Source organism: Aplidium turbinatum, chromosome 3, assembly GCF_918807975.1.
Source record: "Aplidium turbinatum chromosome 3, kaAplTurb1.1, whole genome shotgun sequence".
Taxonomy (NCBI): Eukaryota; Metazoa; Chordata; class Ascidiacea; order Aplousobranchia; family Polyclinidae; genus Aplidium; species Aplidium turbinatum.
This window is the reverse complement of record NC_137474.1, coordinates 41,415,825-41,427,468: the sequence shown is the minus strand read 5'-3', so window position 1 is coordinate 41,427,468 and position 11,644 is coordinate 41,415,825. Positions and strand designations below refer to the sequence as shown.

Below are 11,644 nucleotides of genomic sequence, written 5' to 3'. Positions count from 1 at the left end.
TGCGGTAAGGTATTCTATAGTAAAAGTGCAATTGACTGAAGAAAATGATTCTTTTTCTGTGTTTGTGGCAACAAAATGTAATGCAGTCTATCCTGGCTTTTCTATCGTGGTCAATTTTGCACGTTTTCTTTACCATTAGTCTTGGTCATATCACTGTGACTGGGCATGTCGCACGATGCTGTGAAAGGAAGGGGGCTAGAATTATTGGGCCTTGTAAGCAGAGAATGTTTGATTCTGTGAGAACTTTGTTGGACTTGACATATTCCTTGATTATGCCATGTTGGGCAGCTCTTTTACTGATTGGATGCCAGTACGACGTGGAATCGCACGCATTTCTTTGTTTAGCTGCTCTTGGTTATCATGTTTATGCACTTTTTTGGGCTTGTAAAGACTTTGCTACTGCAAAGAAAAAGGATATATCGAAAGTACTTCAACAAGACGGTCCTATTCCAATCGGAAAAAATAAACTTTTGCAGCTGATTCAATGCTTACTTTCGCTTGCGGTAGTAGCATCAACTATAAGAGCTTTGTCCTCAGAAATGACATATTGGCGAAATTCTGTTGTACCTCTTATGATGGACATGCATCCTTCGGCCAGTTGGAGCCAGCCAACCAAGATGCAACGTAAAGCTCTTTCTCGCCACCTACTGGTTAAAACATCCGACATTGCTTGGCTTCTGACGCTCAATTTGTTGGTTCACGAATTACCAAACTTCTTCTTCAACATCTTAAGGCTTCTGAAACTGTCGGATTACAAAAACGACCAGATCCAGCAATCCGCTTGGACCACAAATGATTACAAGGCAAACAAAGAAACTGCGGGGGCTCTTGGAGCTGCCGCTTTTCGACGGGAACGCGGAATGCAAGACTCGGAACGTCCCCTTATCCAAAGGTCTATGATTGAAGATATATTGTCCAAACTGCATAGGTCATCTTTCATTCTTATCCGTGTTATTGGGGGATTTATTGTCTTGAATCGGATCTTGATGACTGAGTGTCTAGTCCGAGACACGGCTTACATGGCATCGTCACTCCTGAACCACGGATTAGCGATCTATTTCTTTGGAGGTATAGTTTCTTACACAACAAAGATGAGTGGCCTAAGAAGAGACGCGAACTTGAAAAGTCTACCTTGGCAACTTGCAACTGCCGTTAGCGACGAATGGTTGCGTTAATGTAAACAATACGATGTGAAAGCAAGTTCAAATGCGAATAAAACAGTCTTGTGCAATATTAGATAGTAAACGTTTCTAATTTAAGCAATCGAAATACATGCGCACAAGATCTATAAGAACACAGATTGGCAACGTATGCCAATGGCCTAAGTGGCTCATTTCTATCACAGATATGACACCAGACAGCAAAATCTGTCATTTTTACATTGTTTCAACGCCTGCAAACTTGGTTTGCCTTCAGTTTCCTACGTCTATAGTCGTTGAATCAATGAAACAATGACGGAGTTTGCTGTCTGGAAAATTATTTGGCACCAAGCGATAGTTACCCATTGAGCAAATCAGACCTTTTTTAAAAAACGCAACGTCTGGCGAGATTGAATCAATGTAATATGAGTGCGATTTGCTGGTTGGACGTAAGGGTATCCCATGTTTGAGGGAGTGCAGACTCGGCGATCTCAGACGCCTCCTTCGTGCCTCCTTCTTTTGCATTCTCTCATTGGATGCACAGTTGCACACTGCATGTTTTTTTTTGTTTTTTTAAGTATGTTTGTTTCGCATCCAAACAAAAATGAATGACCATCAGTGGAGGCTCGTGGCTTGTTTTAATGGATAGGCTGCCACATGGTTTTACGTTACATTTACATTCACCAATGTCACGAGGGTAGACTGCAGCCTATTAGGACGAGCCTCCACTGATGCCCTTCCATCATGTAGAGTTGTAAACTAATCGCTTCGCATCAACATTGAATATCATAAGCGGATACGAATAAAAGCGGGCTGTTGCGTAGCACAGGTAAAGATGTATTTTCTTACGACATGCGATTGTTACGTCAGAAAAGCTAACAAAGATCATCAAAGAAGTTTTTCTGGTGCCTGCAAGTGACATCAGTTTTTCCGCTGTCTGGCATTCTGGCCAAATCACCGAGTTTGACCATTTGACGCAATGACGTCATCGCTTGTTGTTGAAGTGTTGTTCTCTGTGAATTATAAATTCGACCCATAAGATGCCGCCAGGGCTGTTGAGAGGATAACTTGGGCCCGGTACCAATATAATCTTCGGGTCCAAATCAAAACATATTTAAAAAAAAAAAACGCTATATATTCAATGAATTGTTACTACTCAATAGTTTCCGAATCCTTTGAAAAGGTTTCTAAAGTCTCCCCTTGAGCCCCCTGTCAACGCTACTGGTCTTGCTAATATAAAATCGATGGCCCGAATCGAAACTCAATTCGAAACGAAATCGAAACAGGGTTTTTCTCAACACACAAACATTGTAGCTTTTATCATAATTTTGCTCATCAACACTATTTCTTGATGTGAGTTGGATACTTAATGCAGCATGCTGGTCTCATTGCTGCGGTAGCAATTAACATAATGTTAATGTCATGGTTTTAGTTATAGTCGCTCTACAACTTCTAGGGTCTTTTTGGGACAGCGCTCATTTTAATTTGATATCAGATTTACGATGTTATCACATTAATACCCGACTTATCCTCACTGCGTTATGCAAGAAAGCACACAATCCGGTACCGTTTTTAAAGTCTTCGGTTTGACCCGACTAGGAATCGATTTCAGGCCTACCAGCACTAGAGCCGAAGGTGAAACCTAGAAGGGAAACCCCTCGGCCGGTAGCAGTCATGCTTTAAGCATTTTAATAGAAGCTTTGGACCCTGGTACACAACTGCTTTGTTGATATTGAGCGGTATACGTATGGTTTGCAGCACTTGAAGCCACACCACCATGGAATAGGCCACCTTATAGCTACATTCATCGGACCACTAAAAATATTCAACTTGTCAAACTGGACCTTTGTTAACATTAGTTGAATAATGCACCTGCAAATAACCCTGCACCCTGGGCTACAAATTTGTAGAATTCACTACATATGGTCATAGCGTTTTTTGTTTGTCGTATCCAGGCTTACACCTGGTGGTTGAAGATTTAGATTAAGTGGACGGGAAGGCAAGGAAGCGAATCTTCGTGTCCACCTTCAGGCAAGCCTTTAAGTGTCCTGCCACAGACACAGCGGCATGCTCTTGAGCGGTGTCGAGCCGGCACCCTTTCGATTGCCGTTCCAGTGTTCTCACCACTCGGCTATGCAGTCATAGCGTTTAAAAGCGTTTCAAAAACGTACATGACTGATCTTCGCGCTTATTAATGACATGAAATTTACGTCATAAAAAAGTCTACAGTATGTATGACTGTAGAGTGTGGTTCCTCAAACCAGTCTAAATATTTACTTTCACGTTTATGTGGCAATAAAAACTAAGTTTTTATTACGTACAGTGGTACTCTAAAAGTGCTTCGTTTCAATGCATGTTGAAATGCATAATAGTTAAAGTGATATTTCACGTGACTTTGAGAAGGAACAAGGAAGTGGTTTTCCAGCCTACTTATATGTCTCAGCGTTTCTTACAATGTTTCAAAACAAAACGCGCTACATGGAAGTGTGAAGACTTAGATTGTAATTGATGTTTTGTGATTAGGCTACTGCCTGCAGCAGCTGGCAAAGTTGTTTTATTTTCTGCAATGGAGGAGAAAAAAGGTTATTTGTTTAAGGTACGGTACAAAAAAAGCTTCAAACTTAACATGTGCTAACTCTCCGTATCGCATTTTTCGTAGGCTACCGGAACGTTGTTTGTTGAAAATGGGAAAATGCTGTGGCTACGAAAATTGTCAACTGTTCCATTCAATGACATAAATACAACGCACAGACTAGGTTTATCAGTGTCCAGCAGCTTTTACACCGAGACGAGAAAAAAAATCTTATTGGCTTTAGAAAACAGAACTTTGCTTGTAGCCTATTAAAGCCTATTTTGTTACCACTGTATAACAAATGCCAAGTTAAACCTACTAACCAATGAACATTCATTTTTGAATCAATGGTCTATGAACAAATCATCTTGAGAAAGAAAACAAAGCATGCACAGCTACAAATACGATTCTGTGTATTGTATTTCACTATTAGGCCCTACTAAAATCAGATTCTATTTCCCGCTTAGGTTCTTGTGATTGGAGACAGCGGTGTTGGAAAAACGAGCGTCGTCGACAGATATGTACATCGGGTCTTTTCCCAAGAATACAAATCCACCATTGGAGTTGATTTTTCTTTGAAACACTTGCAGTGGTGCGACAATACAACAGTTAGATTACAACTGTGGGACATTGCAGGTGAGTCGATATGCTGTTGTGACAGCGAATTAGTAAATTAAATGCTTCTTGCGATTTGCGTTGAAAAACACTGTATGAAATGATAATATAATAATAACAATACGTCTGGTTAGCCTATGTGGCGACTTGATGTTGCTACTTTAAAATGTTTACAATATTACCATATTTTGTTTGCACACAAAAATATGTAATTAGTGTCATAAATATCAAATACTCCCCTTTTTTATATAGTCAATGTTGTTGAAATCTTTTTACTAACAGTTTTGTGTTGAAGCAAAAATTAGGCTATTTCATTTATAAGCCTAAATAGGCTTTTGCGAGACATCAGCTCGAAAAGTTCGTTCCACATGAATGCACTTAAAAAACAGAATAAATATAAACCTAATTTTTACAAGCCTGACGCTCAAAGTTGGAAAATTTTTTACTTTGTTTAGCTCATCATGTTAAAATTCATTTTTTAAGAAAAAGGTTAAATTCAGTAGGTTTAGAAATTTCCAAGTTATTGAAATGTTAAATAGTTGGGGAAATTTCTGGGACAAATTACTTTAAAATGTAGGCTAGGCTACCATTCAAAATATTGACAAACTTAAATTATTATCATAACTTGGTCAATTTTTGTCCAATCTCGAAAATATATAGTTTTTTTTAGTGTGAAACAGGCTGTCGTAGAGGTTTTAGAGAGTATTAACTACATTTGGTGTAGTTTTTTTTTTTAAGTCGGGCTGCTAACCTCAACAAGTTTATGGCATAAAATTTTAATTGAAAGTTTCATAATGCGATATAAGTTGTGGTTTCTCTTGATCTTTTGATATGGAATGACCCGCCGTGAATGAACCATTTGTGCGTTTATTTTGCGTCCATTGTGATGACGTAGCCTATGACTGTAGCCTACGTACGCATTTCTGAAGTAACATAAAACAGCCTAACAGACAGGTGGAAACAACGAAAGGGCATGCAGTCATCTACTTTCATTTATTTAGCATGCTTTGACTATATACAGCCAACAGTGGCGCCGGCAGGGGGGGGGCAGGCGGGGCAGCTGCCCCCCCAATGTTTTGGGCATCATCTTTTTAATTTTTTTTTTTTATTAATACATATTAATATTTTTTTTTTTAATATTTGGATCCCAACCTCAAGTAAGTCAACTCAAGTTGCAAGGGGGGGGGGGGGGGTAAAAGCTCTTTCTTTAAAAAAAGTATGGAAAATCTTGATGACTAAATTGTACAGTAGATTAAAAGATTTTCTACAGAAGCAAAGATGTAGACTTTTTAAAGTTTTAACTAACGTCACATTGATGTAGAAAAATAACAACCTGTTAAAATTTTGATCCCTCACACTCCCATGACTTCTTCCGCGCGCATTTTGGCATTGGTTGCTTGCAGTGATTCTTTCACTTAAACAAAACGTTTTGTTTCAGCAGTTTTGCGTTGTTCGATTCTTAAGTTGTAAAGGAGACTCAATTTCTCCAATATTTATCATTTATGTTTCTTCTTTAATCTCAGCAGAGTATAAAACTTGTAAAAGTTTTTCATCCATACGACGTCATGAATGAAATTATATCTCAAATCAGCGTAATGACGTGACATCATCTAAACATTTTACCGAATGATGAATTAACAAATTCGATCGTCAAAAGTGGTTTGGTGGTGGTAAATATTACGTAATGAAAAAAATGTGATAAGGTTGGAAGACATTACGTCATGTATTTTCAATACAAATATGAAGTTTAAAATTTATTCTTTTGTTCATAGTCGTAATCCACCTTCGAAGCGGTACTACAAAGAACAATTTTCGATAAGGGGGGCATCAAGAATAAGTCGACATGACTTTTAACCCTTAGAAGGTTGGGCTCCTGGAATCTTGCTCAGTTTGGGGGGGGGGCTGTCAATTCTTCTTATGCTTTAGGAGTGATATCTCTGTTATTTTGGCATGGTTTCAAAATTTGGGATTCACTTTGTAAAATTATTCACGCTGAGCATATCCGAAAATTAAAACTATGTGAATTTTAAAACTGCTCATACACGTTGAAATGTTGAGGTCACTTATGAGTGTAAAGTGTAGCGTGAGTTTACACATTATTTTTTGGTAGAGTAATGAAGAACGTGCATAGTAATGTTGTGATTAATTTTTTTTACATTATTTTACATACAGCCAATGCCCTTCACGCTGTGAAACAGTTAGGATTAACGAGACATGGGCCAAATTAATTAGGCTACTTTCATCCAGCTGGTGGGAAAATGTTTCACAATAGAATATGAAATATTTCAGAGGATGTGCTGAGAAATGCCTTATATCTTTCAATTTATAACCTTTATTCGCTCAAAATTTCAGCTCAATAGAGGTGAATAAAAGTTAGGAAAAATCAAGAAATCTCGTAGTTGCAGCCTCAGTGGTTTTAGAGATACAACTGTTGATACAAAAAAGTTGAATTGACAGCCCCCCCCCCCCCCCAACCTTCAAAGGGTTTGCATTGAGTCAACAGATCTATGCCTGGTTTACGTCAGCTCCGGGGATCAGTGAAATATAAGGTTGTCATCTTCAGTGCAACAAGACCATTGATTGATTGGTTTAGTGAGGATTCGTAGTCCCATTGCTTTCATTTTGAGTGATCATACTGATTTTCAATTTATTCCTACAAGACGTTACGTAATGAAAAAATATATAACTAAGGTTGGAAGACATTACGTCATGTCTTTTCAATTCAAAATGAAGTTTAAAATTTATTCTTTTGTTCATAGTCGTAATCCTCCTTCAAAGCGGTATTACAAAGAACAATTTTCGATAAGGGGGGCATCAAGAATATGTCGACATGACTTTTAAGGTTTACGTCAGCTCCGGAGATCAGTAAAATATAAGGTTCTCATTATCGTGATTGTAAACCGCGGGAAATTTTTTCTCTAAAAAACAGATTCCCGGGAAGTTAAACATTTTTTCCAGCTCTGGTAGAAAACAAGAGAAATTAAATAATATACCACTGTCTTGCATGTCTTGCACCAGTGGCGTAGCCAAGGGAAGGGGGTTCGGGGGTTTCAACCTTTCAAATTGAATTTACGGATGTTAATACATTGTTTACAAGAAAAGTTGTAGCCTATGATGTAGTTTCTCGTCAAACTGTGCAAGGATGCAAGCCATCTGCAACTGCTGAGATCGCTTGTTCGATCTAGATTAACATCTAAACAGCTATTCGTTATACAAAACTTGAATATATCAGAAATAGCCTAAAGTAACTTCATTGTCTCAAAGCTTTTTGTTTGACACTCATCAAGATGTATGACCTCTATGACGTTACATTTTCTAAACTTTGGGTTGACTTTAGAGCATAAAAGTTAGTGACTTACCGGAATAAGATCGTTTTTTGAATCAACCAAGGAGAAAATTGACCTACTAAAACTGTAATAATCTCGCAAAAAAAAGCAATCAACCTATGTCTCTAAAACAAAGTTTGCCTAATTTTAAACGAAACTGCATTAAAAGAGCGAGTTTTGCCCGTACCAAACATTCAAATATCTCAGTCTGGAATTAGCAACAAGAAAACATAGAGACTTAGCTTTATTTTCGAAAAATGCCGAAGAAAACATGATCTTATCCTTTTGCTATGCCACCGGACAGCACCATTTTACAGAAATATTCATACCCACAATTTTGTTGAAAATGCTCTCAGAATGCACCAAACTGAAAGTAATTTTTCAAAATTTTCTGGGGGAGGCCCCCCAGACCCCCCGCCGCTACATGTCGCCTTCGGCGAACACGCCATCGGGCTTCGCCCGCCGGCTGTCAACACCCCCCCCCCCCTTTCAAAATTTTTGACTATGCTACTGTCTTGCACTGTCAATATTTTGCCCCCCCAATGTTGAAGGTCTGGCGGCGCCACTGACAGCCAAGTGCATGGGGTGTAGGGGCCGATTATTCCCTCACTACTAAAAAAAAACATTGCCAATTTGGGCCAAAATGTCCAGTTATTTAAGCAAATTGTAAAAAATCGTAAATTGTTACGCTTTTGAAAATAACGCTTGATCAAGCAGTTGATGAATGTTTCTATTCTCTTCTGCAGGCCAGGAAAGATACGGAATGATGACGAGAATTTACTTCAAAGAAGCTGCTGGCGCGCTGGTCGTCTTTGACGTCACAAAGCCTTCAACGTTCTCAGCAGTGAAAAAGTGGAAAGCAGACTTAGACGCTAATGTAACTAGTCTACAACGTTGGCAGCCAGTAGCATAGCCAGGGGGATTCAAGGGTCATAGTTTCCAACCCTTATAAATTTAACTTTAAAAAGATATTTGTCCGCTCCCGTAGCTCAATTGGTTAGCGCGTGACTTCGTGAACGAAGAAGCTTCAAGATCAAGTGGCGCTGGTTCGACTCTCGGAGTGTGCGCTTGAGCAACGCATTCTAAGGACTGCCCTCCATTCAGCAGTGCCTAATGGATGAAATAATTCCCTGGCAACAAGACTTCAACAATCGGAAGTTTCACTCTGTCAATCTCGGTAACCGGCCCTGTGTCAAGAGCCTCTGTAAACGGCCCTCTACAGGTATGCGAAACTACCAGGAATAACCTATCAAGGCTTTGTCAGTCCGAAAATAAAGATTCAAAACCAACCATCAAAGAGCATTCTCTCCTCCCTTCCCCCGTGTCCGTGCCCATCATACGCTACACTACTTGCTATATACCCATGCTACATTTCTCCGCTTTCCACAAAACAGGTTGCTTTACCAAACGGAAAACCCATCCCGGCTGTGCTCTTGGGGAACAAGTGTGACGGGGCGCAAGCTGAGGCGACCAGCAAAAAACATGCTATGGATAAATATTGTAGAGAAGAGAACTTTATCAAATGGTTTGACACTTCTGCAAAGGTAAATTGTGTTTTTCACTTTAAGTTACACTTCTTGATAGCCTCTGTTTTCTGTTTGCGATACGGATTTCTTTATCAAAGCCGTTGCTAGAGTAATTTGAGCCCGATATCAATGACAGGCCTAATGCCCCTAAGCAAGACGTTTATAAAGAAAACAACAGGACTTCAAAGAATACGCGATGTTTTGTTCGTTTAATGGCCTCCTGGAAGATTCCAAGCCTCTAAAATAAACCCGGCTCGTAAGCCACATGCGGCTCGCAGACATATTTTGGGGCTCTTCTACTTGAATACCGGTAGTATATCTCAAATTGAGAAGGTGTAACCTCATAACTCAAAAGTTTATATCAGACACAGCTCAAATGGTTTTAAGTTACAAAACAAAGTCAAAGAGACGTAATGCCGAAAACATTCTGTCATTTTCTCAGTTTCAAAATGAGAACCAACGCTCTCCTGAAGAGGCAAGTTCAGACCACAAATTGGAAGAGTGCAAAAATAAATTGCAATGAGTTACAAACCAGCTTTGCAGGAGCTAAACCATGCTTTGATATCCTTGTAAATCCATTCAATGTTAATGTGGTCACTGGTCAGTGATATGGTTCGCCAACCGTTTGTTACAAACACGCCTTCTGTAGAAGTTGAACTAACTGAAGTGCAAATATGGCTTTAAAAATTTTAGTTGATGTCGCTTTTCAATTGAGTTTTGAAGAAAGGTTCCAGAGAGTAAAAGACCAGTGTACGACATTTCTGTACTTAGCAGGACAGATTGTTAGGAATCTTTGTTTTCTGAAATGAAGTTTGTAAATCAAAACATCGTGCAATCCTAACAAATGAACTCTTGGAAGCATTAATTCACTCAGCTTTTGCAACACATCGTCCGCAATGTCAAAGATCCGTAAATCAAACAAAACCATTTACTGCCATCATCATTAATTATTCAAATTCGGCTTTATCCCATTAGTGAAGGTGGCCGGTTATTTCTTTGCAGCGATTGCATTCACTCCTATTCTCCATCTCATTCTGTCCATCACATCTTCTTTCTTCAGTCGGACTTTGTCTACCTTATTCTGCACGTGTTCTTTCCATGCTCTTTTTAGACGTTCCCGTTTCGTCTTCCAATCTGCCTTCAACGTTTTTAGAGGAAAACTTTCTTACTCCCTCCTTAGTAGGCTATAGCCTACATGCTCATAACATCTTTCGCCATTTGCACTTGCAACTGTGTTTATTTGTTGTTGTTTCTGTTAAGTCATTTCAAGTAAAGCTTGCATTGTTTACCTATTTTAATCACACTCCACGTTTTGTGGCTAGCGGGTGTTTGTAGTTTTCGGCTATAGTGTCTCTTTTATTGAACAAGTTTGCCTACCCCTGGGCTATTGTGTAGGTAACAGATAAGGGAATAAACTGTGTGTGGCCAAACCAAATTATTAGCAAAACACAATCGGCAGGCTACCATTTTGTAGTCTAAGGTAGCGTAATTGCTGTGACAGGAATTGGATGTTCAGAAATGTTCAGAACCATGGCAAAAAGTTTGGTATTAAGGATGTTGCACTTTTGGCTCGACTGCAAAGCTCAATTTTTGCTCAACTAAAAATCAAAATCTCAATGAATTCTTTAAGCAATATTTTGTTCAATCGCCCCGATAACTCAATTTGAAATTTTGAATAGACCCAATGTCCCCATAGTCAAAGTCTCACGTAGGCCAGGGACGGAACAAGAAAAGATGTTTTATGGGGGGCAATTTCAACAAAAGTGTAGGTTGATATGTAATGTAGGTCTACATTTATCCGTTCATGCAAATACATCATAAATAAAATTATTTTTCTATGTTTTGAAGGGAGGAAACCGCCCCTCCACCCCCTTGATTCACCACTGGCGTAAAGGCTACGAATGTAGCCTTTACGTGGTACAAAACTGCCAGAATTGATCGTCAAAGTACAAATCGTACAGATCGTACAAAACGCCACAAATCGTACAGATCGTACAAAACGCCAAAGATGCAAAACTGCCAAACTTGATCGTCTAAAATGGCTTTAGCATATGTTTATTTTGCAGAATAACATTAACATCGATGAAGCCGTAAACTCCTTGGTCTCTGCAATGCTAGAAAATGAAGAGTTGTATTCATTGAAGACGAAAGACGAAAATATTACAGATTTAGACGCTGATGTTCCACCAATATTACGCCAACAATCAAAGTGTTGTTATTCATAGTAGGGATAGTAGGGTACAAATGCAGGCTACAAGTAGCCTAGATCGTTTTAATTATTAAAGATAGTCTATGCCAGGCCCGTAATTATACATTTCAGCTTGGGGGGGGGGGGGCTCAAAAGCTGTTGCGAAGTAAAAGGCTATGCGCATAACATTTGTAGTTGCAATGAGTCTAATTTGCGGTTTTTCGGGCAAAGGCACGGCATATGTTATAAAGTCACAAGGTGCTAGATAGCAGTAATTT

The 11,644-nt window shown here is 39.1% G+C and overlaps 2 protein-coding genes across 2 annotated transcripts; both read left to right on the top strand.

The window, feature by feature from the left end:
* LOC145767080 (uncharacterized) lies at positions 1 to 1,233 on the top strand. Its single transcript, XM_082578828.1, has one exon. The coding sequence runs from the start codon at positions 45 to 47 to the stop codon at positions 1,173 to 1,175; it is 1,131 nt and encodes a 376-aa protein (XP_082434954.1). The 5' UTR covers positions 1 to 44; the 3' UTR covers positions 1,176 to 1,233.
* Positions 1,234 to 3,705: 2,472 nt separating this feature from the next.
* LOC145766815 (ras-related protein Rab-32-like) lies at positions 3,706 to 11,403 on the top strand. The gene is made up of 5 exons (XM_082578520.1): positions 3,706 to 3,735; positions 4,179 to 4,347; positions 8,399 to 8,529; positions 9,047 to 9,196; positions 11,245 to 11,403. The coding sequence occupies exons 1-5, from the start codon at positions 3,706 to 3,708 to the stop codon at positions 11,401 to 11,403; spliced, it is 639 nt and encodes a 212-aa protein (XP_082434646.1).
* The last annotated feature ends 241 nt before the right edge of the window (positions 11,404 to 11,644 follow it).